This window comes from Salmo salar, chromosome ssa12 (genome assembly GCF_905237065.1).
Source record: "Salmo salar chromosome ssa12, Ssal_v3.1, whole genome shotgun sequence".
In the NCBI taxonomy this organism is placed as follows: domain Eukaryota; kingdom Metazoa; phylum Chordata; class Actinopteri; order Salmoniformes; family Salmonidae; genus Salmo; species Salmo salar.
The window spans coordinates 29,410,166-29,437,711 of NC_059453.1; the positions used below are offsets into that span (position 1 = coordinate 29,410,166).

Consider the following 27,546-nt stretch of genomic DNA (forward strand, 5'->3'; position numbering starts at 1 on the left):
GTTTCTCTCAGAGGGCACAACCTGGAGCACAGACAGCTCCAACAGGACCAGTAGCTGGCTGGTACTGAGGAACCTCACCCCCCAGATAGACGGCTCCACCCTGCGGACGCTGTGCATGCAGCACGGCCCCCTCATCACATTCCACCTCTTCCTGACCCAGGGAAACGCTGTGGTTCGATACAGCTCCAAGGAGGAGGCTGCCAAGGCACAGAAGTCCCTGCACATGTAAGACTCCCGAACTTGAAGGGGAAAAAAACAATCTGGTTTTTGTGTCGTCATGATGATGTGACCGGTGACTCGTTTGCTTCTTGAAAGTCCAATAGCATGTGAACTTGACTGCTGACATGAAAAAGCATTGTGGGACTGTGTCAGTGGACTAATGAAAAAAAATACCAAAAGAGTTTCGGAGTGGGTTTTCTCTTTTACCCATACTCTATGCTGTTCAGGGTAGTAATTATCTCAGTCTGACCTTAACTTCTCTGGGATATAGCGTCCCACCTCGACAACAGCCAGTGAAATTGCAGGGCGCCAAATTCAAAACAACAGAAATCTCATAATTAAAATTCCTCAAACATACAAGTATTATACACCATTTTAAAGATAAACTTCTTGTTAATCCAACCACAGTGTCCAATTTCAAAAAGGCTTTATTGCAAAAGCAAACCATGCTGTTATCTGAGGACAGCACCCCATCAAACAAACACAGACAATCAGAATTCAACCCGCCAGGCACAACACAAAAGTCAGAAATAACATATAATGCATGCCTTACCTTTGAAGTTCTTCTGTTGGCACTCCAGTATGTCCCATAAACATCACAAATGGTCATTTTTGTTCGATTAATTCCGTCCTTATGTATCCAAAATGTCCATTTATTTGGCGCGTTTGACCCAGAAAAACACCGGTTCCAACTCGCCCAACATGACTACAAAATATCTCATAAGTTACCTGTAATCTTTGTCCAAACATTTCAAACAACTTTCCTAAAACAACTTTAGGTATTTTTTTTACGTAAATAATTGATCAAATTTAAGACGGGATAAACAGCGTTCAATACCGGAGGAAAACAATGTGGAGCGTGCTTTCTGGTCACGCGCCTCTATCAAACAGTACATTTCACTCGAGCCTCGTTCTGGACAGCCTTACTTCTTCATTACACAAAGGAAAAACATCAACCAATTTCTAAAGACTGTTGACATCCAGTGGAAGCGATAGGAACGGCAAGCAACTGCCTTAGAAATCTAGGTTCCCAAAGAAAACCCATTGAAAAGAGAGTGACCTCAAAAGATTGTTTTCCTGGTTGGTTTGTCCTCAGTGTTTCGTCTGCCAAATAAGTTCTGTTATACTCACAGACATCATTCAAACAGTTTTAGAAACTTCAGTGTTTTCTATCCAAATCTACCAATTATATGAATATCCTATCTGGGCCTGAGAAACAGGCAGTTTAATTTGGGCCCGCTTTTCATCCGGACGTGAAAATACTGCCCCCATTCCCAAAGAAGTTAAACAAAACACAAAATATTGTCACAACTTCTAGGCTATATACTTCTCACAGACAAAATACCAAAGCCTATAAAGAAATACTTGTACTATACTTCACCACGTGTAAGAAAATACATGTTGATACTATAACACCTGTAAGTATGTGATGTATAACTGAGACCTGTCCTCTTAGGTGTGTGCTGGGGAACACCACCATCCTGGCAGAGTTCGCCGGGGAGGAGGAGGTGAACCGCTACTTTGCACAAGGCCAGCAGCAGCTCCCGCCCACCACCAGCTGGCAGCCCAACCCCGGCACCAATCAGACGCGCATGGGCGGAGGCTCGCAGCAGCACGCCATTGGCCATCACTGGAGCAGCGGCGGCAGTGGCGGCCTGGGGGGAGGAGCCAAGACCGGCGGAGGCGGAGACCTGCTGTGGGGGGGCGTGCCCCAGTACTCCAGCCTGTGGGGGCCCCCTAGTGGCGATGATAGTCGCGGCGTCATCGGGAGCCCCAACCCCATCAACACGCTGTTGCCAGGCGACCTGCTGAGTGGAGAGTCCATGTAGGACAACACACTAACAAACCAACCATGAGGATGGATGTTTCAACGCTGGAACAGACAGTGGAAAAATAATAATAAATACACAAAAAAAATGACAATGAACAGGAACAAAACCAAGCAAATCATGTGGCGATAATCAGTATCAACGGAACTGTGAATCGTGTACCGGAAGGCTGGGGGCGACGACACAAGAGTGCTGACCCCTACGCCCTTCGGTTTTTACGTTGTTTTTTTTTTTCTCTTCTTTTAAGTTGACTTTTTAAAAGGGTATTTTGTTTTTAGTATTTGATAAATGTTGGAAGCAAACAGAAATTAAATGCCGAAAAGACTCAATGAAGAGAGAACCATTAAGTGTTTTTAAGTTTTCCATGAATATCGCACATTCTGTGTGAAGTGTTTTTTAGGAGAAGCAATCGAAGAAGCTGCCATTTTGAATCTTTCCTTTGCCCACGAAACTCCAAATTGATTACAGAAATACCATTCCCAGCATGCCCGTGGCCAATGATGTGGCTCAAAGACCTTTTACTTATGTTATTGTTTTGTTTCCAAGCACTAATATTAGCCTTAAGTGCTCTACTGCAGCCCAGGTCCTCCTTCAATCTCAAGCCTTTTTCATTGTTTTGAAACTGAAGAAAAATAGTGTGAGTTTGAAAGCTTGCACAGTTCCCATCTCTGAGCCAGTGAATGGAACAGAACAAGTGTGATCAACCAAGGTCATATTCACTAGGAACGAAACGGAAGCAAGCGGACTGAAACTGAGGGACTACCTGAACTTTGTCCAATAAGAAATGCTTGTTTTCACATGCTGTTGCAAAACGTTTTGCCACGTGTGCACCTAATGAATATGACCCCCAAGTCACTCGGCAGTATGAGGCCTGTCAACACTGACCCAACCAATCATCAGTTAAAACCTTTTTCCGTTTTTTGGTCTTTCATTTGTTCTTAAAGGGATTTACACTGCTGTTTTTGTTCTTTTTGTATATCAGGCGCATTTTTATATCTAGCGCAACATAAGCTGAGAGATTATTACACATCGACCGACCTAGCTGCGTCTGTTTTATGTGTGTTCTTGAGTATATGTCTGATGGAACCTAATCATTCACGTCTGGGAGTTCAGATTACCACTGCTCAGAAGAACTACGACTTCAGCTATACTCACCTAACGGGACTTACAGGTGCTTCTTGTCAATTGTTAACATTTAGTCGGTTCCGTTGTTGACCCTCTCGTCCCCATTATGGTCCACCAGTTTCTGGAAACGACGACAAAAAAAACCCGCTTCAACTTGATGTGACAGTTACATTGTGCAATATATACGCCACAGACCCTTCTTCCGTCCACGCTCAAGTCGAAATAGGAACTGGTTACTTTACATTTTTCGTTCTTGATTTTTGTTGTCATTGATCAAAGCAAAGAACTTAAGAACTCCAGAAACTTTACCTTTTCTAATTTTTGATTCCCACCAGGCCACCCCCTTGACCCCCCCCCATGAAAAACAGTTGCGTTAACTCTTGCCGGAGAGGAGGAGCGAGGATGGTGTTACTATTATAACTGTGTGTTCAGAAACTGTCTCTGCAGCCCTGAAACTCCTCATACGTACACATTGAACTGGGGTACATGAGAAGGCACCATCAGAAAGCCCTTCCTCTCCACGTTGCCACAGCCACACCGAACAGACTGAATCCAGATGGGGGAGTCACTGGAGGGGCACTGGAGATCTGGCACAATACCAAATAAGAGGGGTTTATCCTAATGCAGTAGATCTACTACGAGTGTTCCTTGTATTTGGTACTGTACTCAAATGTAAAAGATAGACTAGGTAACCTTTTGTCTATTTCAAAGGGTTTTATCATAGCACTTATGAAGAGAGCTAAACGCTTCAACTTGCAAACCAATAAATCAGAAAAATGGAGCAGCAACTTTGAAAACTGAAAAAAAGACAAAATAACTCTTGCTCTTTTTTTGTACTGTATCTATACTTGGAAATAACCTCTGGCATTTGTTTGTTCCTCTTTGGTCCAAGGACTTGTATGAACTTTGAAATGGTAGCAGGATGAAGAAGGAAAAAAAGGAAGTCTACTTTTATCTGACAAAAAAAAAAGTCTGCGGTGTTTTTTTTTTTCTAAAGACATTTTCTTTTAACTATATCAAAATGAATATCACTGTTACTCCAAAATGTTTAGCCTTTTTCTTGTCTGGAGACGCTAGACATGCAATGTTACCTGTCTCCGGCCAACGGTCTGTCGGAGTGGGGAGGGGACGGTCACGGTCCACTGAGTGCCTCTCTGCTGTGGTGCCCATGGCGATGGTCGCTAGGCAAGGCTACCCCCACAGCAGCATTTCCTCCTGGGCTGGCACCAAGCTCTCCCATTGGACACCCTCAGCCCGGCAGGAAACCATGCTCCCTCCAAGACTGGCCAATCAGCACGGAGCTAGCTAGCTAACGACTGCGCCAGCAGCACTCGACCTCGTCTCAACCAACCCTCTCCATTTCCCCTAATCTTCTTTCACACAAAGATCACTTTAGCTGGAAGTCAAGAGACAGTCAAATTTCTGGAATTTTGCCAGTGTTTGATGAATTTTATTTAGTTTTTGTTTGACGTTATGTATTTCTTCATTTGTTATTTTTGTCTACATGCAGTGGTCTTTTCAAGATGGCTGCTTGAAACTAGCCCTTTTCACTGTTCATATGCAGAAACACTTTGGTCAGAGGTGCCTCTGTATGTACATCCTGTGTATTGAATGCAAACGAGGATCAATACTACAGCCCGTCATTGATTGTCTATTATTAGTTAGTATCTTAACTGATTGATTGATCATTGCTTTGTTTTGGACAGTATTCTGTAGTACTTCCAGGTAGTATCTCAAGACGTGTAAGTTAGACCAATAGGGTGTCTCAGATGGGTGAGTGTGTCCTGCCTGACCCTAGCTGCTCCACCTGGGTTCCACCAGGGCTGTCCCCTCTCGCCCCCTCACACAGCTGCTACGCTACACCCTCCAGTCCCCTCCAAAGCAACCAACCTAGACCACGGCCATCCCCTTGACCAGACAAAAACAGCGACTCAGTTCTGTTTCTATGCAAAAGACTAGAGGCTGCGGGCCCTTTACAGCCAACGTGCTAATCCTGCCTTAAGGGTTGAGCACCGACTCACAGAGCTAGAGCCAACAACCTCCTGCTGTATGTACCCTTCAGCACTTAGAATATGTCTGCTCCTGGTCCTTATAGCTGGGTTTAAACCACAACACTGTCGTATTCTGAACTTCCACCCTCCCTCTATGGGGAGTTAGTACCACTGGAGTGGAGGTATAGTAGGTCTCTCTTTACTGTGCTGAAGACTGATCTCCTGTCAGCTTGATCTCAGGGTAGGAGACGACGTTAAAAGATGCAGCTCTCTCTGTATGTATGTCCTTTTGCTGTAGTGTAAGAGAGCCAAGTTCTACACTAACTAATGGCAAGCTGTGCAGTAGTACTATAGACTTGTTTTGGCTGGAGAATTGTTTTTGGGAACGGGATAGTAATGAATTCCCTTCCCAACTATAGGCCTACTGTAATGTTACAATGTAGAGGCCCATTCTGCATGTAAGATGCCAATGTTATCCAATGTGCCAATACAATAAAATATATAGATCTCGTAAACTAGCCCATGTTATACGATCTGGAGAAAGAGCTCTTCTCTTCCCAGGATGGAGGATCTTTGATAACCTTTGTGATTGAGGCAGGGGGGCAGGAGGGATCAAACAGATGGGTGGGGGCAACACACCTCATCCTGAACTACTGAGATAATATGGCCAGGTCTCAAATGGCACCCTGTTCACTATGTAGTGCATTATATAGGGACATAGGGTGCCATTTGTGGGGAATGCCCCGTTGTTGAGGATAAAATCTTTACTGAGTTTGGGGGATCCAAGTATCCTACGGTGCAGTCAGTTTGATGTTGGGTAATCCTGGGTACATATTTTTTTAAACCAAAAATGAAATTCTTGCATTTTAACGTCATTTTAATATGAAGTTTGACACAAAATCTAAAAATAAAAAAAAATAAAAACGGACTAAAATAAATAAAAGATCTATAATATGTTAACTAAAGCTCTGCACTTCTAGCTGAAATGTCTCCATCCAGCAACCTCTAACTTCTACCATCCAGGGAGTCAGAATGCAGGCTGGGGAGCCTTTCTGTGGATGCTGTATTTATCCTATTTGTTAGTGTTTCCGCTCAAAGCGGACCCACAACTGTATATTTCCACAGACCCAGATGGCTTCGGGCCCACTGTATCAGCCCAGGTCGCTCGCCTCACTGTGTCTGCGGTGGGCAACGAGAGGGAGCACATTTCAAAAGGTACAAAGTCTTTAAAAAAAAAACTAAAATGGGATAAGGCTACCTTTTTGGGACTCTGTTCGGCGTCCTGCAGCACACTAGCAAAAATCACTATTGCCTGTTTCTGTAACTGCCTTGATCCAAGCTCAGAGAGACCAATTAGCCAGGTGGGGGCCTCCAAACGTCCGCTCGGTGTGTGAGCACCAGCACTGAGGGGCACGCCGTGCTCGCTACTGCTTAAACTATAGATATATACGGATATGTACGTACGGTGTGTGGTAGGTAGCACATCAACAGACACCTTGGATCTCAATCTCTGAAACCTTTTTATTCCTTTTAAAAGGTCTGGGTTCAATACAAACTGAAGATGAGCAATATGTATTCCCCCCCGCAAATAAGTGATACGAAGGAAATGGAATGGGGTTAGGGGTTAAACTGGTACTTGATGGATCATGAGTAATGTCTTTCCTACCTGGAGTTGGATATGCATGTTCTGGATTTATGAACATATTACAGTAAGTACCTTGAACTACTTGTACTGTATGTGAATTTGTCTAAACAACCCAACCTGAAATCACCTGTTTTTTTTTAATGCATACTTTCCCAGTAGAGAAAAATATCATTAAACATATCAACACAAAAATATAAACACAAATACTTGAATCAAGGAGCGCCAATAACGTAATGTGAAGTCTTTTGTAAAAAAATTAAAAAAGGAAAAAAAACAAACATTTTGACTAGTACATTTCCAAGCTTTTTGAGGTCATCAATTTAAAAATATATAAAAAATAAAGATTGGAGAAAAAAAGTGCAAAAATCATTTGGTTGTGTGCTTGAAAGTCAAATGTATGTGTGCAAACAACTGTGTGCTTGGCAGGCTTAGGACTGCTGTCATGTTCCATTCAGTATGTTGTGTATTGACATTGTTGTCTGTTCTTTTATTCAGTTTATTTTTTGCTTGTCAAAACTATATTCTGATAGACATTGTTATCTTCTAACATTGCACTGAGTGTCTTCTACCCCTCACTCAGCTAATCGTAGACAAACGAGGGGAGAGGGTGACAATTCATGTGTAAATGTTTACTCAAGGACTTAATGGAAAAAAAGTTTTTGTTTTATCTGTATACTGTTTATCTACCTTTAGTGGCTTTTATTGTGGAATAATCCAAAATAAGGATTATCATTGAGTATTGCACCATTTTGTTCTGATTACATACAAATGTAATGAAAAAAAAGATCTAAGAATTGTGGCCATAGATAGTAGGACTAGTAATCCCTATGTTCACTTCATGGAGAAATGGAAAGGGATAATGTGGGGAGATGAGTTTGTTACAGGACTCATTTCAGAGGTGCCTATCTTTTTTTCTTTTTTTTTGCATAGCCACCCGTCGTTTACAAACATTTCATTTGTCTGAAGTTGAGGAAAAAGGAATTTATAAGAAATGTTGAAAAAGACAAATTCCATCTTCCATCAAAAAAAATATGAACATAAAACAAACTTTGCAAAATGAAGATTTATGCTACTTTCAGAACTCTGGGATTGATCAGTTGTCGTATTTCAATTTTTAATTTCTCTTTTTGATGTCGACAGACTGTATGTATTGATTGATTTATTTGAATTTTGTCTTGTAAAAAGACAACGCAATTTGCTCACTATCTTGCACACTCGTAAAGATGTGGATCTTGTCTCGGGAAGGCCAGGATTTCCAGAGTTCAAACTCCACAATTTGTATTTAAATTTGAGAGTTTTAAATTACAATAACTTTTGAGAAATTTAACTCCAGGCACTGAAAGTTAGGGATTTAAATAGAATATGATATACCATTGCTTCTAAAAATCCATAGCGGTTACATAATTTACCAAATAAATGACTGAAAATGAACTTTGAGAGAGAAAAAGTGGAGTGCTTTACATGTAAAATCGCTTTACATTTAAACAAAATTGATCAATGGTTTTAATTGTCTAAAGTTTTACTTATGCATTTTCTTTGGAGGTTCCATCCTGTAACGTTCAGGAGCCTTGTGCATTACTGTCTCTGTTCCTGTGGCAGGTATTCAATGAGTTAAGAGATTCTGTCTAATAGATGGTTTTCAGGAGACAGATTTGAAGTGGGGGGGGGATAGCTGGTTTTTAAAGGATCATGATCTATGCACAAGTGGGAGGGAGAGTCCAGGCCTGCTTTTCTCTTGGGGCCCGGGACTCGTACACTGGGGTTCAGGGTTTGATGTAGGGGTGTGTCTTTGTGCTACAAATTTGCTATGTTTAGATTTTCTCCCCCCATCAGATTTATGGCAGAACTTTGTATTGCTTCGCCATGCTGTGTAATCCTTAAGAAATGAGCGCTTATCCTTCTGCTAAAGCACTGTGGGTTATACTGAGAAAAAGCCCATGACTTTTAAGGCAGTCTGGTTTTTGTAAGTGGGGGAGGAAGTGGTACTTTCTTTTTATTTTAAAAAACATTACGGAGTAGTGTCTGTACTGAGAAAGTTGTGGCTTTTAATGTTTTTTTTTTTTCTCCTCATAGAATGTGATTGTTAATGACATGCACCGGAAAAAACATGTTTCCATGTGTTATGGAGCTTCTTTCGGACTATATTAATAAATTGACTTTTCTTGGCTGTTAAAAAGCGTCTTGTCGATTTCTTGTGTAGTCTTGATTTTTCATGTGGACATTAGTATTAATGCACCTCTAGAGACGAAGAAGCCACAACTCCCAGAGCAAGCCAGTAAACTAGATGCAGACGGATAAGGAAGCAACTTTAGACAACACACACACACCAAGGAATCCACTTGAACCACCCCTTGTTATAAAAAAAATTCAATTTTTTTTACAGTAAGCTGTCGAGTGAGTTCTCTGAATTTGCAAATCACAAAAGGACCTTAACAGCTTTTATTTACATCCAACTGAACTGCATAGTCACTTTACCTCTGCTTACATATTACCTGGACTAACCTGTACCCCCACACTTAGCCTCACTGTTATTTTGTTGCTCTTTATTTTTCTATATACTTATTAAGGGCTTGTAAGTAAGCATTTCATTGTCAGGACTACACATGTTGTACTCGGCGCATGTGATAAATACAATTAGATTTTGAAGCCATGCTGTGGTTCAGCACACCATGCAAATACATCCGGTGGACCATCCCACTGAGTCGTTGTCAATGCAGATCATTTGATATGTAGCATGGTAACAAACGTACCATGTCAAAATACAACACCTTTAAAAAAGTAAAGCAAGGCTACAACATTTAGCTGCCAGCATTTACATCAAATACAAAACATTGTTTAAAACGCCACAACAGCATTTACAGTACAACAAACTAAGTTAGGTGGATGTTTGTTTGTCCAAATTTAAGGTTATGTAAGTTGTAGTTATAGTCCAGACTCCAGTTTATAAATGAATAGTCAAACACCGTATTGGGCTGACCTTGTTCCTCCCATTTTCAGATACTAGCGGTTACTCTTCAGCCTCAGTGGTTTTCCTGTTGAGAACTCAGAGGGGGGGGGGCAGAAGCATCCATTTCCTCCAGATGTAGGGGGGGCCTCGGGTGGTAAGAGGGAGCCACTTTTCCATTCCGGTTGGGGGACCGCACCCCAACCATCTCCTCGTAGATGGAAGCCTGGTGGGGCTGCGGTTTGACACGGTCTCCTCGGGTCTTACCCTGACAGAGGACAGAAGCCAATCAGAGAAGGCAGCAGGTGAAAACAACTAGTGAAACTAGTGTCTTCCCTGTGTGAAATGATGTGAATAGTAAGAGGATGGATGCTTTGATTCAGTGGCATCCTTCCTCAATTTGAGGTGTTTGACAAATCACTGGTACTTAGTCATACATGTCAGAAATCAGTGTTATGGTACTGACAATTTGTCACTTGAGGAATACAGTAGCTACCAAATGAGTACGTATCTAATTACATTACAATATCATGTCAACAACCATAGAGGTTACAGGTGTGGCTGTAAAAGGTTACAGAGTGGCTTTATAAACTCAGAGCAAAGAACCGTTTGATTTCAAGAAAATGTCATGAATGTGAGGTTGTAATGCTTTTTAAATGATGACCATGAAAGCAGCAAAAAAACTGGAGTGGCTACCATTTATATAAATAATATTCTGTGTGTCAATCCTTTTGTCCATAGTAAGTAGGTTACAGTCCTACTCACATAATGAGCCACTCCCAGGGCCAAAAGGAAGATGAGTAGCAGCCCCACAGCAGCAGAAAGGACATAGAGCAGTGGAGGGTAACCAGTACAGCTACACCTAACACCTGGGGAAACAATGAGCAATATGTAGTGTGAGACTTTAAAGAATGTCAACTCACTTCCTAAATTAGCTTCTCTAGAGCCAGTGGGACGATTTCGGCCCACCTACTCAACAGCCAGTGGAATCCCGTGGCGCGTTATTCAAATACCTTAGAAATGCTATTACTTCAATTTCTCAAACATATGACTATTTTATACCATTTTAAAGACAAGACTCTCGTTAATCTAACCACACTGTCCGATTTCAAAAAGGCTTTACAACGAAAGCAAAACAGATTATGTCAGCAGAGTACCCAGCCAGAAATAATCAGACACCCATTTTTCAAGCTAGCATATAATGTCACATAAACCCAAACCACAGCTAAATGCAGCACTAACCTTTGATGATCTTCATCAGATGACAATCTTAGGACATTATGTTATACAATACATGCATGTTTTGTTCAATCAAGTTCATATTTATATCAAAAAACTGCTTTTTACATTAGCATGTGACGTTCAGAACTAGCATACCCCCCGCAAACTTCCGGTGAATTTACTAAATTACTCACGATAAACGTTCACAAAAAACATAATTATTTTAAGAATTATAGATACAGAACTCCGCTATGTCCGATTTTAAAATAGCTTTTCGGTGAAAGCACATTTTGCAATATTCTAAGTAGATAGCCCGGCATCACAGGGCTAGCTATTTAGACACCCACCAAGTTTAGCCCTCACCAAAGTCAGATTTACTATAAGAAAAATGTTATTACCTTTGCTGTTCTTCGTCAGAATGCACTCCCAGGACTTCTACTTCAATAACAAATGTTGGTTTGGTTCAAAATAATCCATAGTTATATCCAAATAGCGGCGTTTTGTTTGTGCGTTCAAGACACTATCCGAAAGGGTAAAGAAGGGTGACGAGCCCGACGCGTTTCGTGACAAAAAAATTCTAAATATTCCATTACCGTACTTCGAAGCATGTCAACCGCTGTTTAAAATACATTTTTATGCCATTTTTCTCGTAAAAAAGCGATAATATTCCGACCGGGAATCTGTGTTTTAGTACAGAGAGAAAATAAAAACATGGGGTCGCCTCGTGCACGCGCCTCAGTCTCATTGTCCTCTGATAGACCACTTACCAAAGGCGCTAATGTTTTTCAGCCATGGGCTGGAATTACATCATTCAGCTTTTTCCCGGGTTCTGAGAGCCTATGGGAGCCGTAGGAAGTGTCACGTTACAGCAAAGATCCTCAGTTTTCAATAAAGAGAGTCAAGAAGAACAAGAACTTGTCAGACAGGCCACTTCCTGTAAGGAATGTTCTCAGGTTTTTGCCTGCCATATGAGTTCTGTTATACTCACAGACACCATTCAAACAGTTTTAGAAACTTTAGGGTGTTTTCTATCCAAAGCCAATAATTATATGCATATTCTAGTTTCTGGGCAGTAGTAATAACCAGATTAAATCGGGTACGTTTTTTATCCGGCCGTGTAAATAATGCCCCCTAGCCCTAACAGGTTAAAAATACATTGACAACCTTTCATATACCGTGTATGATGAACATGAACATTGTTACCTGGGTTACTGCATTGGCTACTAGAGTTAATAAACAATACAGCGTCATAGAAACTGCTTCCACAGATGACCTGGACATTTACTGGCATGAATTTACAGTTTAAAGGGATAGTTTGGCAGATTCATTTGTGGATACCATTTTATGTCTGTGTGTAGTTTGAATCAGTGCGCTAACGCTAGTTAGCGTTGTCTCGCGAAACTACCTCCAACTTCCTTCATACTAGACGCAGACATAAAACATATCCACGAGTTCATCCGACTCTGGGTAAGTAGATAGCGTTCCTTGCCAAAATCACAAACTATCCCTTAAAAACCAAAACCACTGACCCCAGTTTCCTACTGTATGTGTCTATTTTCAAAATGAGTATAGAAACCGATGTGGGGAGGGGAAGTGGATTTACTTTTCGTAAAGGTCTGGTCAAAAACGTGTATAGACAGACAACGCATAGGCACACAAAGAATGAACAAGCCATACTAAATCAAGTGTTACTTGTTTATATCCACTAGCCCGATATAAACCAGGTGTTTTATTAGGGTTGAATCCACTAACCCTATGATAAACACCCACCTTGCACAGACACAAAGTACACGTGTCTCCCTAGCCTGGCACTGTTGTCGGGCCTGCCGGGGAGCAGCAGCTCACAGCTGTAAAAGGCGCTCTCTTCCGGCTGCATCTTTAGCAGGGTGAGGTTGTAGGCCAGGCCGCCCAGCCCTGTGGCCAGGTGAAGCCTCTCTTCTGGGGGGAATGCGGCAGAGGAAGAGGTGCGCTTTGAGTGGAACAGCACCTCCACTGGAGCCCGGCCCCATCGCCTCTTCAGGCATACCCCTTCCATGGCCGAGGGGGAACCGTAGGGGGCGAGGCAGGGGAGGACAGCTGACCCCCCGGCGCACGTCTCTATCAGGCCTACATCCATCTTGTTGTCTGGGACATCTTCTCCAGATGGGAAACAAACACTAGTATGACTGGCTTTGTGGGCGGGGTAAAGGAGAGTATGTTGCTAGAGCGTGGGGTATTCTGAGGAAGCAGTGGCAGGATGCATAACATGAACAGTATGGCTCAGCTATGGAGTCGAGTTATTACCAAAAAAAGGGAAAACACGCAGGCTACTGTGACTGTTTGACACACATCATGATGTCAACAACTCCATTCGCATCAAGAAACATAAAAAAGTAAATAAATTAAGGAATCCATAAAGAATACTCACCAACATTGTCGACGTACAGAAAGAACTCCATATTGCTTGGAATCTTCTCATCCACGCTGGAGGCATCGAGGAAGACAAACTCACAGTAGTAGACGTCTGTGTCTTTTCCGTTCAGCTGGCTGAGGGTCACGTTGACCCGGTGAGTACTCGGGTCTCCGGTGACATGGATGCGCTCTTTGACGTCAAGGTTAAACACAGGCTTTTGTTCAGTAAACATGAACAGGACCTCTCTGTTGGGCTGCAGCCACTTGCGTTTCAGGTAGAGCCCAATGGGCTTGGAGGCATTGAACTCAGAGATACAGTAGAACTCTACAGAGTCACCCTGCGGTCTCTCCAGGAATTCAATATCACAGAACACTAGGAGGCAACATATAGAGAAGGTAATACGTTAGCTCCCCGTTTTTATTTTACTAGGCAGTGCCATTAAAAACTAATTCTTATTTACATTGACGGCCTACCCAGGCGCAACCCCCCGGACGACGCTATGCCAACTGTGCGCCGCTCTATGGGACATCCCAATCACGGCCGATTGTGATACAGCCTGGGATCGAAACAGGCTGTGTGCAGTGACGCCTCTAGCATTGAGATGCTGCGCCACTCGGGCTTGTTGGTGGTCATATAAAAAGGAAGCCCACTGTACTGACGCATGGTTTGGACCTCCCTACCCTGGTCAAGAAAACATCTGTATAATGATCAATGTAGTGATATGGAACAGTTACAGGGCTCTGGTTAAACCAAACAAGTGCTGTTTTTATAGACATTAAACTACTCATGATAAAGTAATCCAAAACTTGCAGTGGCAGAAGAAAAAAATCCAACACCAAAGGAGGTTGGTGGCACCTTAATTGGAGAGGACAAGCTCGTGTTAATGGCTGGAGAGGAATGAATGGAATGGTATCAAATAAATCAAAGCCGTGGTTTCCATGTTTGATGCCATTCCATTCACGCCAGCCATTATGAGCCGTCCTCCCCTCAGCAGCCTCCTGTGGCCAACGCAGTTCCCAATAAACTAACCCCACACTAAAAGTTGCAGAAACAAGACTTACCCAACACTGTATGTGTGATGAGCAGCAGCCGAACACCTGTCAGATGAAGAGTCATAATGACTTCGCTTGTTCTTATATGATGCTATCACACACTGAGCAGCATGCAGTGAGCCTCAGACACAAGTGGAGTATTAGACTAGAATTGTTGAGTGGCACTCACTTGATTGGTGACTAGTTACAGGAACTTCTCCACCTCAAACCTTAACGCTAAACAGGAAGAGTTGTTCGTAAACTACTCCTCACAAGTGTCACAGCAAAAAGCCACACCCACCTTTACATAATTACTACAAAATATTTATCTGTAAAGATGAGATGGTTCTGCAAATGCAAAATACTGAAGCCAGACAGAAAGGGTGTTGACCTTATACGAAAGAGTATAAAATAGTGAGTATTTAGCCATTTGTAAAGCTGCAAAAATCTGTCAATTTCAGCCACTGCTAATAAGAGAATATATTTAGGTATCAAAACATTAGTTACTTTGAAGTTGTTTAAGGTTTATAAAATGTTATGATAAAAGTCACAACATACCACAAATGACCAACTATTCACTGTAACGTCGTGGGAGATATTGCAAACAGTTACTTGAGAAAGTCAAGTTCACGACCCAAGACCATCAAGTAGTCCTCTTACAAAGATGGTTCAGATCTGTCCTGTTCCTGCTATAAAATAAGACAGGCTTGAAAAAACACACTCAAAATTGTACACTACCCACAGGATTTATTCTTACAATAGTGTGTTTTGATACAAAGCATTTGGATTTTTACATTAGGATAAATGTATGCACATCAGCAAGTGGAGAGCAACTGTGATACCGCCTACATTGTCTTATGAAATAACATGTCTATTTGTTTTATGTGAAATGTGTAGTTAATGAACAAACAGGCCAATGTTCCCTTTAAAAGGACGTTATAGGATGCATGTTGACAATTCTAACTGTGGAGAATTCAATTAAAATGGTGAAGCTAATCCGAGTTATAGTTAAGTATTAATAACAGCAGCATATCCAAGACAGTTTTGAGCATTGTTCCAAAAGTTGGAAGAGGAGTTTGGACGAGTGTTGACGACGACATCCAACAGGCCAAATACTATAATCCATAAGTATTATTAATCAATTAATCTGTAAACAATGATTATAACTTCAAAAAAAACAACATTACTGTAATATTGTCTGGGAGTGTCAATCATTTTACATCAGCCATGTACAGTGCCTTCCAAACGTATTCACACCCCTTGACTTTCTCTACTTTGTGTTAGACAGAATTTTAAAAAATGTATTAAATCGAGATTGTGTCACTGGCTTACACAATAACGCACAATGTCTAAGTGGAATAGTTTTTTTGAACGTTTTACAAATTAATTCAATGTAAAGCTGAAACGTCTTGAATCAAAAAGTATTCAACCCCTTTTATGGCAAGCCTAAATAAATTCAGGAATAAAAATTAGCTTAAGTCACAATATAAATTGTATGGACTCACTGTGTGCAATAATAGTGCTTAACATGATTTGAATAACTACCTCATTCCTGTACCCCACACATACAGATAAAAAGGTCCCCGAGCCGAGCAGTGAATTTCAAAACAGATTCGCCACAAAGACCAGGGAGGTTTTCAAATGCCTCGCAAAGGGTATCTAATGGTAGGTGGGTACAATTCAAATAAAAAGCAGACATTGAATATCCCTTTGAGCATGGTGAAATTATAACACTTTGGATAGTATATCAATTGTAGAGGAAGAATCAGAATTAGTTAGGTATATTAGATCATTAAAATGTCTTATCTGCATAATATGCTTGTATGATATGCTTGTTATTTGAATGTATCCCTTTGGACTCTGGTGTTGGTAGTTGCAATTCCTCCCTCAGCTGGGGCCCAGAGAGGGGAGAAGTCAGGCTTGTCTTTCACATGCCGCTAGTGCTATGCAGAATATCAGAAAGAGAAGAGGACAGGAGGGAACATTGTCTTCATATGTGAATGTGTCTTTACCTATTCTAAACCATGTGAAAGGATGGCGTGATTGATGGAGAACCACTTGTCTCCACAATTTCTGTGAGCCAGTCACTCCCTCCTTGGGGGAGATGAGGTCTGAGAAAAGATGTGGGATAGTGTCTGGAACCATTGTATGTCATCTCTGATGTTGCACCTGTCCTGGGGGAGTGAATGACCTAGAGGCTTACTCCCCTCAGTGTCCAGGCGTGTGGTCAAGAAGGGGTTTTACTTCAGATGGAAGTATCTGGAGTTGACAATTGAGTTATGCCATAGAATTAATTGGTGTTTCTGTGCTTTGAAGTACCAGGAACGAGATCGGAGCCTCGTCTTAAGGGACAGACTAAATAAGAACAGTCTTCAAAGCAAATGCTATCTGGCGCGATACTCCTTTCTCATATATCAAGTTCCACCCTGTGACCCATTCCATGCATCTGTTGTTTGTCAGGAAGACTAAAAGGGCGTATCTTTTCTATAAAAGATATGTATTCTTCATGTGTGTCAGAGCTACTCGCCACAACACTTGGAAGTGTTGAGCCGACCAGCCTTGTCGTTATAGAAGCAATGACTCTATGCTTTCCTTATTAATATGTTTTGAATAAAGTAATATCCTGATTGGTAATTGACCTCGTCTCTCCTCATTGATTAGAATTTCTACCACACAATACACCCAGTCACTACGGTGAGGAAACCGTTCAGGGATTTCACGAGGCCACATCCACCATTACAAAATGACTACAAAATATTTATCTGCAAAGATGAGATGGCTCTGCAAATGCAAAATAAAAAAGTACATTTGAGTTTAATGGTTTTGATCGAAAACTGATGATTGATCAACATTGTAGTTACTCCACAATACTAACCTAAATGAGAGTGAAAAAGGAAGCCTGTACAGCATAAAACACACGGCAAATTAATTAACTTTATGTCCTGAATACAAAGTGTTATGTTTTGGGCAAATCCAACGTCAATGACTACCCCTCTTCATATTTTCAAGCATGGTGGTGGTGGCTACATCATGCTAGTCGTCAGCAAGGACTAGGGAGTTTAGGATAAGAAACAGAATAGAGCTAAGCACATGAAAAACCTAAATGAAAACCTGGTTCAGTCTGCTTTCCAAAAGACACTGGGAGACAAATGTACCTTTCAGCAGGACAATAACCTAAAACACAGGTCAAATATACACTGGGGTTGCTTAAATGTTGAATGGCCTAGTTAATAGTTGACTTAAATCTGTTTTTAAATCTATGACAAGACTTGAATATGGCTGTCTAGCAATGATCAACAACCAAATTGACAGAGTTTGAAGAATATGTAAATATAATACAATCCAGGTGTGGAAAGCTCACGCTGTAATGGCTGCCGAAGGTGATTCTAACATGTATTGACTGACTCAAGGGGTTGAATACATATGTATTTCATTTTCAAACATGATTTCACTTTGTCATTATGGGGTATTGTGGGTAGATGGGTGAGAATCTATTTAATCCGTTTTGAATTCAGGCTGTAACAACCAAATGTGGAACAAGTCAAGCGGTATGAATACTTTCTGAAGGCACTGTACATCATAGCCGATGTGAAATCCTACTTACCAAATGAGTGGGGTAAAAAATGTGTCCAGTTTCCACCGAACTGCCCCCTTCACCATCAGACAGAAAGAGGCAACAATGGCACACCACAGCATTCAACATTCATTACATTTGTATGCAGCCAAATGGTGTAACAAATCTTGAGCAAGTACTTTAGAATAACTCTGCAATACTCAAAAAATGTACAAATCTTAGAAAAACAAAAAATTGATTATTTCAGATTCAACAACTAGTTACTACTAAACGGTACATCCGGTGCAAGATACAGCCACACTATGGTAAGGGAATGGGTACTTACAGATATAACTGACCTGTTTCGCAAGAAATCTGTGTTTTAGGCTGAAAAGCAGATAAGGACATTTCCATCAAAATAGACATGGGCTTACAAAAAGTTTCAAAGTAATAGTTTTTCGATTTTAATATGCTATGCAGTGTTTCCCCTAGTATTTTTTTCCAGCAGCGGTGGCAAAGTTAGTGTGTAGCGGGCATGACAAATGGCACATTTTAGCGGCCCTCTCGGCTACAGAGAAAAACTGTAGCTGTTCTAAAACAAATTTTCTGCAATTCTACACATTTTGACATTAACATTTTACAGTTTTAAAGCTAAATTTTCTACAATTCTACACATTTTGCCATGGCTTATGCATTGTTCCTAATTTATCTAAATGACAAACAAAATCAAAAGGGGCCATATATCATGACATTTTTTTTAAATTTACATTCTCCGACTGTCTAGTCTTTATTTTGCCGATTTTTAGTTCTCAAAAATATATTGCGCCATTATCGCTTCTATATTCCTGGTTTTAGTCATTTAATTAACTTTTTTTTTTGCAGTGGCGGCCAAAGTTGCATATAGGGGAAACACTGATGCATCATAGTGGAATAACACCAAATTAAGGCTCTCTGACTTGAAAAGCTAGACACCCAGAGGACATGAGTAGGTGGTTTAGGAAAAATACACCCGACATCAAGTAAAATGTACATTTATCATCAACCACTCACAGAGTGTAGAGCACTTGCATGCAAATGTTAGTGAACCTAAGGTGAGGAAGATAAACTGATTCAGTGTGCAGGTATTAAATGATTGGATTACTATTAAAGAACATCAGGCTATAAACTTATCTGCATCAAGACAATTTGTATATTAAAACATGTTTAAAAATACCAGATCTGGAACGTTGACATTCTATTATTTGAGCAATATTTAATAAATACAACATTTATGTACAAACCTTCACGAAGAAGGTACTAACCTCCATGGTACAAACCTTCATGAAGCCTCATCCCCATCCACGGGTCAGGAAAAAAACGGTGTTGGATTTTAAGTGAGTTTTATTACAACATAGATTGTTTAAAACAGTACAGAGAATAAATTCACACAAGTTACCCTCTTGATCATGAAATGAACCTGAAATAAGAATGAAGCTAGAGACTGATAGATAATAATAATAATCCATAGATCTGGTGATAAACTACTAAACAGTTGGAATCGTCATCATAAAGGAGGACCCTCACCAACCATACGGTTGGGGACAGGGCGTCCAACAACACACAAGTGTGCTGTGAGGGCCTCGTCACCGACTTACTCTACACAACAGAAAATCATATATTTACAGGAAACTTGCCTTTTTGTAAGGGGAGGGCGATACGATCATGTTACTCCAGCAGCGAGCAGTCAAAACAATATGAACCATATTTAACACACTTCACTTCTACAAACCTGAGTGAAACATGAGAAGAAAAACACCATACATGTATCAAATCTGCACAACGACAAAGTTGTCATTATCATCAAGTTGTTTTGTGTGTTTTGTTGTTTCTATGTTTTTTTCCCCCATTAAAGATGTCATGTTAAATGTCCGTGTGCTGCGTATATATATTTGTTTTCATCAATACTTTTCTTCACCTTCACTGGTTGGTCTTACTGCTCATTGGCTTGGGCTAGTTTTAAAAAGCACAAGGTGAGAAAAGGTTTAACCTCCAAACCTAGTGAGGGGTCAGGTCGTTGCGACAGCTTCAGTATCGTCCCGCAGGAGACATGACGGGGGGCCGCATGCCCATGGGAGGCCCTCCTTGGTATCCCATCGGAGGGCCCTGCCCATACGGAGGCATCCCGCCCTGCATGTAGCCAGGCACGCCCTGGGGGGGACCACCATACTGACCTGGAGGGAGGAGGAAGTATATTGAAACATCACGCTCACAATGCAAGCAAATGAAAAAAAACCATGTTTTGACTGGTATGATACTTGGTCTTTCGTGCCATCAAAGGCTCCAAGTTTCTCTCCATCAGTTGATGTTTTTGGTCTAGTGATGCCATGACATCTTACCGTGCATGGGGTGCCTCATGCCAGGCTGCTGCGGGGGCATGCCCTGCTGTGGGGGCATCATGCCGCCCACAGCCGCCACAGGAGGGGCAGACATGTGGACCTGCCCCTGTCTGGGCACGTTACGCTGGTACCGGGGCAACTGAGCCCGTCGCTCCTCCTGTCACCGGGCAGACAAACACAGAGAGGATTCTTAGATAGGACGCAACACTAGCCTATCCCTTTCAGTGCAACGGCAAGGACAACTCAATCACATTATATTTGACTCATTTGTTTTAAACAAATATTACAAGTATCACAACAGTAACGCGACATAGATAAATGTACTTTCTCATTCCTTACTTACTGTGAAAGGGCAAAACGCAAAGCAGGAGCAACTTACCAGTGAGATATCCTCATCAGGGTGGATCAACTTACTGGTTGCACTCGTGGTGGTGAGGGTGGCTGGCTTACTGGTCACTGTGGCGGGGGGCTTGGCCACAGTGTTACTAGGGGGGTTAGAGGAGGATGAGGAGGCAGAGGACTGGATGTAGGCGGGGAATGTTGCTTTGGGAGGGTCAGAGGAGGTGGAGGGCGCGCTGTGGGGCACAGCTCCAGAGGCACTCTGCTGGGCCTGGGAGACCGGAAGGAAGATGCACTGTCAGATGGGTGAGTGACTCAACATGATCACACAAACACAGATTACAATGCTCTCCTCTCATAGGAATCAGATATTCAGACATTTGACCTACTGATTCCTTAGAAGTGCTTTCTAAACAGAATTTGTCCCATGATTTTTGATCACAACAAGCGATTGGTTGATTCCTCAGATTTTTACAAGCAGAGTGCACTGTACCTCAAACTAACGCTGACCCAGCACTTTAAATGACTGGATAATATCCGTTTCAAAAAATGATTGAAATATCAGCTCAGCTGAGACACAAGAAAAACTCATATCATATCACACATTGCTGATGAGCATTGCATTGTGCAAAATAGCATCTGAGGAAATCCATGTCAACAAGTCAGGGGAGGGGAAAAATAAGCAAAAAGCAAGCTGTGCCTAAACAAAAACACATTTTAAATCACCATTCCAGTGATAAGAAAACTAAGGCAGGCCACACACAGGCATGCAGCAAGTCCTCCTAAGGGAAAGCCGACCGTCAGCTCATCCTTTTGCTGGAGCGGTTGACAAAAACGCACACGGAATGACAAAAAGCCTGTTGAATATGTTAACTTAAGTTTATATGTCAAAACACAGACATTTTGTAGCATTCCCAACCAAATCAAGCTGATATGCTGCATGCCACAAGAGTCTATGGGACATGGAAGTGAAAGAGTCCTGCCTACTTGTGAAGTGTTAGACAACAGAGGCTTAGAGGCAGCAGACTGAGAGTCTGCAGTGCTACTGGGAGAGGCTGTGATGGTGTTTGGAACATGAGAGCCCATCTGCAGCACAAAGAAGAGAGGCAGAGTGTGAACAACACTAGCAGAACCTGGAGTGAATACCAGCAGCTCTGGAGAGGAAAACGAGGAGAGGGCATTTTGATAATGAACTATAGTTCCTTACTATGGATGCATTACTGATAAAACTCTGCTATTGCTGCTCCCTATTAGGCTTGGGCGGTATACCATATACCGGGGTATTTGGAAATAGCCACATGATGGTTTTTCAATACCGTTGAAACTCTCTCTGAAGATCGCATAAATGTGAATATTTGCTGCTACATTTCAAGTAAATACCTGCAGTCAAGAGATAATGATTGCGCATTTCATTTCACCTGTCAGAATTATTCATTATGAAGCTTACTGCTAGTACCCAGTCACAAGGTGTTTGTTTACAAGCACACTAATGAGAGACCAGAGCCTTGAGTCATTCATTGTTGTGCAGCACACGCCAGGTGATCAGGTTACAGTATGGAAATCACAACTAAACGTTCACCAGCTAGATGTTTTATAACTTTTAACTAAAAACTGTGTCAAATGTGCTAAATGCTCTGCAGCTGTACAATTGGTTTGCCAATTTAGTCGCTAGTTAGCTATCTAGCTAAGTGGTTAGCTTCTTACAAAAATTATATTGCCGGTAACAGCAGAAAAACCCCTCTTGGATCAAGAGCCTTGCTGTCTAATAATTGTGTTGTGCGTACAGCAAACTGTAGCCTTTCTGAGTTACTTTTATAACTTTGTGAGCTGGGATGTCTGTCCTGAAAATAGTTCAGGTCAGAGGCTGTCTAAATGTTTGCGATGCTCTTTATCATTTAGTTTGCATTCTATGGGATTTTACATGTACTTGTTAGCATTGCTAACCTTTGGATTACAAAAGCTCAGCGGCGGTTTGAAAATAGTGCCCCTTGTGTTCAGTGCTGGTATTACCGAATATACCAATATGGGACAAGGTCAGTATGAAGGTATGACACTCTGGATACTGCCCAAGCCTACTCCCCATCATTAATGATGATACTCTGATAGTATGCATGTGTCCGAGATAAGTGCACCAGTACAACCATCTTAATACAGAGGAAATCCTCTTGGTGAATTATTCAATGGACACCATTTAAAATGAACAAGGTAAACCAATGGGACAGTTATGACAAGATACAGCTCCATCCCACCTCGCCTCTTGGCAAGGTGACCCACCTGTACTGCGCTGGGGAACAGGGGCTTGCTGACGGCAGCAGGGGCTGCTGCGGCAGGTCGGGGCATCCCTGCCGGGGTGGGTGCCTGGGCCATGTGGGGCATACCAGGACGGTGACCCATGTGGGGTGGCATTCCTTAAGACAAGACATCAGGTCTCAATATCAAATCACCGTTCTTTCTCAGGAAGTTAGGGAATCCATGACAAATATCATAGCAGGTCATTTCTAGGTCATGATAGAATTGAGAGTGAACATGATTTTGCGCTACTAGAGCTAGGACGATAAACCGAAAATGATCGACACCAACCACTTATCGTGGGCATTTTGCTGATATCGTTCATTCTGGTAAATAACCTACTAGAGAAATGTGAAGTTTGAAACAAAATACGTGTGCTAATATAGGTGATTGATAACCGGACAATTGATAGCTACAACATTCAAAGTAGTATTAGTATTTTTAAGGGTAATATTAAAACTGTGGTGCACATTCATGTTATAAGCTTATCATTAAATAGATTTTTGTCCACGTCGCCCAGCTCTATGCTAGTCTTGTGAAATTGTCAGCTCTCTCACAAGCCTCATATAGGAGAAAAGTCCTAGATGAGAGAGGTGAGGGCCACAGTGCTGTATCCCCTGTCAATGCCAGACCACCCCACTGGGTACAGAGTGACTGGAGTAAGGGAGGGGAAGAGGGGTACAGACAGTGCTTACCTGGCGGCATACCGGGCATCCGTTGCATCATTGGAGGCATCATCCCTCCCATCCCATGCATCATGCTGTAAGGTGATCAAACCAACAGGTGTGAGTTAGAATCTGAATGATCAAATCTAACTGTCTGATGTTTTAATAATAAGGCAGATCCTGCAGCGACGGACCAGTTCAGGGCGACATTTAACCCCTGCAAAGAGTGAGCAAACGCACCGTGGCTTTGTGTGTCATTGAGAGAGGAAAATGTCACCCACTGAGTAGTATGAGTTAGTGCTCACCCTGGTGGCATTCCGTGCATACCAGGGGGCATCCCATGCATCATGGGCGGGACACCGTGACCTGGCATCATAGGGGGCATTCCTGCATTGGGAAGAAAAGGGAAAGAACCTAGATTTTAAACAATACACCAGGTATAATTTATGAGCCATTATATGGTGATGCTGGGAATTAATTTTTTACAGTTTGTGGTTTGTTCAGAATGGGCATGATTCATTCACAATTCAGAGCAGTTGAACATTTTTGCCAATCATCATTACTTGATGCGAATGTCTTACTGGCAGAACACAGCAATCGTATGGCCATTCAGCCCATGTTCTACCTGAGTAAGCTCCTGGTGGCATGCCTGGAGCCCTGGCCCCGGGAGGGATGCCTGGCTGGGCCAAGGGAGGGACGTAGCTAGCCTGGGGCTGGGCAGCAGGCATCTGCTGCTGAACAAATGAAGGGCCTGGAGCATCATCATCGTCGTCATCCTCGTCAGAGTCGTCCTGATTCTGCTTCTTCTTCTGGCTCTCTGAACACAAAGTAAAGGGGTATTTTAGCCACACAGTAGTTCTTTAAGATTATTTGTTCTGGCTGTAGACTTCTATGGTCGAACCCCCCCATTTCTCAGTACAAATGCAGGAAATGATGTTGACACTAACTAACCCTGTTTTTGTTCTAATGTCTTTCTCCTCTCCTGCATATCCTTCTCTGGAATTCCTTCCATGCCATAGATTTCCAATTCTATGTCTACCCTTCCAGGTATGGCATTGGGGACCCCATCAATGGTCTCTTTGTGAACCTGAAACACACACGACATCAATGATTAATATCACAAATAAAAGGTATGACCACACAGGTGAATGAATAACCAACAAGTTGTTAATGTGAATACTAACCTGCATACAGTGGATCGCTAGCCCTGGACCAGTGTACAACTTCTTGTGACATATATGGCACTTAAAATGTTTGGCCTTTTGATGTTGGATGAGGATCTTTTCATCATCGAAATCTCGATTACAATACCTTCAAGTTGTGAATTAAGGAAATGTCATAGAGCATAAACTAACGTTGGCAAGCTAGCTAGCTGGTTTCATTCAATCGAGGCTCCCTGCTATTAACGTTACTCCTTTATTTGAACGTAAGGTATAGTTACTCTTTGTGCACAACTTCTGACCACCATCTATGACAGACAAAGTATGCCGACTAAGCGTCATAAACTGGGTAGTGGCAGATAGCTACATAATAAATACAATAAGTTACTTTGCTAACTAATAATGCCGCTAGCTACTTTGCTAACATGGCTAGTTTTCCGCCTAAAATGTTCGTCAATATACACCATTTGGGTTTACTTTGTTGAGATAAAACTAAAAGAGAGTGTTGGAAAATTAAATTGCCACAACATTATTACAGAAATACGACAAAGTATCAAAAGTGTGAACAGGTCTTGTGAGGCCTACATTATCTTACTTCGCTAGCTACCTTGCTAAGCATTCGAGCCCTCACTTTCCTTTCATGCGTTTTGTCTATTCCCCAAACCAAAGGATACCAGCACCATGGCTTCATCTGCTTCTTCTTCTTTCGCCCCATCTTTCAGATAGTACTTGGAAAGCTAACGTATAATAACAAACACTGAAATTCGTTCTTATTATGTCATAAACATTAGCGACATGCTGTATGACAACGCCGAAAATGGCGCTTCTTCAAGTGGAGGAAGTGGATTATGATTGCACCCACAATGCTGTACTGATGGAACACGTGCACAATTCCCTAAACAAAAGTGATTTAAATACGCCTTTCCATTATATTGACGAAGTTGTACTTTTTGGGGGATTTGGTCCGAAATAATCGGAAATGAATAATCATACCAAATTATTTTATGTTTGTTCTGCTCGCGTCATTTCAATGCATTCTGTGCGGGTGTAATAACTTTAATGTCCACATGGGAGCGACATTGCACCATACTATTGTATGGCGATGAAGGCGTCAACGCTGTTGTCAATTCAAATGTCGATTTTATATATATATATATATATATATATATATAGTCATTGACTAAGACCTGCTGACTGATGTTGTGACTTGATTAAATACGAATATATTGAGTTGCGGGCCTAAGCCCATCTATAATATAGCCCATACAACTACCTCTTCCCCTACTGTATTTATTTATTTATTTATTTTGCTCCTTTGCACCCCATTATTTCTATTTCTACTTTGCACTTTCTTCCACTGCAAATCTACCATTCCAGTGTTTTACTTGCTATATTGTATTTACTTTGCCACCATGACCTTTTTTTGCCTTTACCTCCCTTATCTCACCTCATTTGCTCACATTGTATATACACTTGTTTTTCTACTGTATTATTGACTGTATGTTTGTTTTACTCCATGTGTAACTCTGTGTTGTTGTATGTGTCGAACTGCTTTGCTTTATCTTGGCCAGGTCGCAATTGTAAATGAGAGCTTGTTCTGAACATGCCGACCTGGTTAAATAAAGGTGAAATAAATAAATAAATAAAAATAATAGAACAACAACAATAAAGCAATAAGGCACGAGGGGATGTGCTATATGTCCAATATACCACGGCTAAGGGCTTTTCTTACGCGAAACGCGGAGTGCCTGGATACAGCCGATTAGCCCTGGTATATTGGCCATATAACACAAACCCGCGAGGTGCCTTATTGCTATTATAAACTGGTTACTAACAGTATACGGTCTGCTATACCATGGCTGTCAGCCAATCAGCATTCAGGGCTCGAACCACCCCATTTAAAATACTGAATAGCACAAACTTGCAATGCATGCCATGCATTATGATATGGATGTTCAATTTCATTTGATTCAATAAAATGTTATAGAAAAATGTATTAGATCCGCACATAGACTCAATAGGGCCTAGATTGTGAGTCCCCCCAGCCCAGTGCCTTGCATATAAGCCAGACTCATTTGAATAACTGAAAATAACTATACCCAGTGCTGTGCTCAGCAGTCTGAGCAGAAAGTAAACAATAAATCTACTTCAGAGAATCTCCGTTTTCACCCCCCCTCCCTTCTCTTTAAATCCCTCCCCCTCCATCCCTTTCTCTCCCCTCCCTCCCTTTCTCTCTCCTAGGTAAATGATTCATTTGGAAAATGGGATATTTATGCAAGTGAGTAAACACAACAGATGCCAATTTCAGGGCTCCTAACGAATGTTAAATTGTATTTATTGGGAGCTGCTGTTGTTTCCCATACGGCAGTGACTAGACTAAAGAGAGAACACAGTGGCAGGCCTCCATCTCTGAATGAATTAGGGCTGACTCTTGTGTTTTCAAGCATTTATTTTATTTGTATATATTTCATTTTACTTGTATTTATTTTTTACAATAAACAGAAACACACGTTATCAAAAACAATAGACAACTTAACTTTTACATACATTTCCACAAATATTAATGATATCACACTTGCTCAAGCCCACATGTTCCCACCATATACACACCCAGACCTCAAATTGTTTTATGTTGTTTCTGCCTGTAGCCAGATTTTAAAATATATATTTAAATAATAAGGCATGTAATTTCATTCATTATGTTCCAACACTCCCTCCATCAACATCCGTTATTTTTAAGTCTTGGATCCAATAGTTTCTATATGTTT

The 27,546-nt window shown here is 41.5% G+C and overlaps 3 protein-coding genes and 1 non-coding gene across 9 annotated transcripts in view; 1 reads left to right on the top strand and 3 right to left on the bottom strand.

Moving 5' to 3' along the window:
- Nucleotides 1-8,985, top strand: part of LOC106564661 (trinucleotide repeat-containing gene 6C protein) — a 74,497-nt gene extending 65,512 nt beyond the window's left edge. The window contains 2 exon segments of the mRNA XM_014130854.2: nucleotides 12-225; nucleotides 1,676-8,985. Of these exon segments, the coding sequence (XP_013986329.2) occupies nucleotides 12-225; nucleotides 1,676-2,048 (587 nt within the window). The 3' untranslated portion in view covers nucleotides 2,049-8,985.
- A 249-nt stretch (nucleotides 8,986-9,234) lies between these two features.
- On the bottom strand, nucleotides 9,235-19,496 carry LOC106564663 (uncharacterized). Of its 5 annotated transcripts, none has more exons than XM_014130863.2 (8): nucleotides 19,252-19,496; nucleotides 18,297-18,337; nucleotides 18,002-18,048; nucleotides 14,428-14,463; nucleotides 13,382-13,738; nucleotides 12,745-13,110; nucleotides 10,519-10,622; nucleotides 9,235-10,021 (listed from the first exon to the last, which is right to left on the bottom strand). In XM_014130863.2, exons 1-8 carry the CDS (start codon nucleotides 19,270-19,272, stop codon nucleotides 9,830-9,832), a joined length of 1,164 nt encoding a protein of 387 aa, XP_013986338.2. In that variant the 5' UTR covers nucleotides 19,273-19,496; the 3' UTR covers nucleotides 9,235-9,829. The 5 variants fall into 5 exon arrangements, with proteins under 5 accessions (XP_013986338.2, XP_013986339.2, XP_013986337.2 ...); XM_014130864.2 differs by having other exon boundaries at nucleotides 19,267-19,413; XM_014130862.2 differs by having other exon boundaries at nucleotides 12,745-13,107; nucleotides 19,231-19,325.
- LOC106564662 (BUB3-interacting and GLEBS motif-containing protein ZNF207) lies at nucleotides 19,313-25,650 on the bottom strand. 2 transcript variants are annotated; one of them, XM_014130859.2, is made up of 11 exons: nucleotides 25,453-25,650; nucleotides 24,803-24,929; nucleotides 24,570-24,705; nucleotides 24,244-24,435; nucleotides 23,924-24,005; nucleotides 23,649-23,713; nucleotides 22,939-23,072; nucleotides 21,652-21,750; nucleotides 20,705-20,935; nucleotides 20,326-20,482; nucleotides 19,313-20,160 (listed from the first exon to the last, which is right to left on the bottom strand). In XM_014130859.2, the coding sequence occupies exons 1-11, from the start codon at nucleotides 25,491-25,493 to the stop codon at nucleotides 20,015-20,017; spliced, it is 1,410 nt and encodes a 469-aa protein (XP_013986334.1). In that variant the 5' UTR covers nucleotides 25,494-25,650; the 3' UTR covers nucleotides 19,313-20,014. The 2 variants fall into 2 exon arrangements, with proteins under 2 accessions (XP_013986334.1, XP_013986335.1); XM_014130860.2 differs by lacking the exon at nucleotides 21,652-21,750.
- LOC123725792 (small nucleolar RNA SNORA49) lies at nucleotides 23,494-23,627 on the bottom strand. The gene has a single exon (XR_006758305.1). It is a non-coding gene; the product is annotated as a small nucleolar RNA SNORA49 (small nucleolar RNA).
- Nucleotides 25,651-27,546: the final 1,896 nt, after the last annotated feature.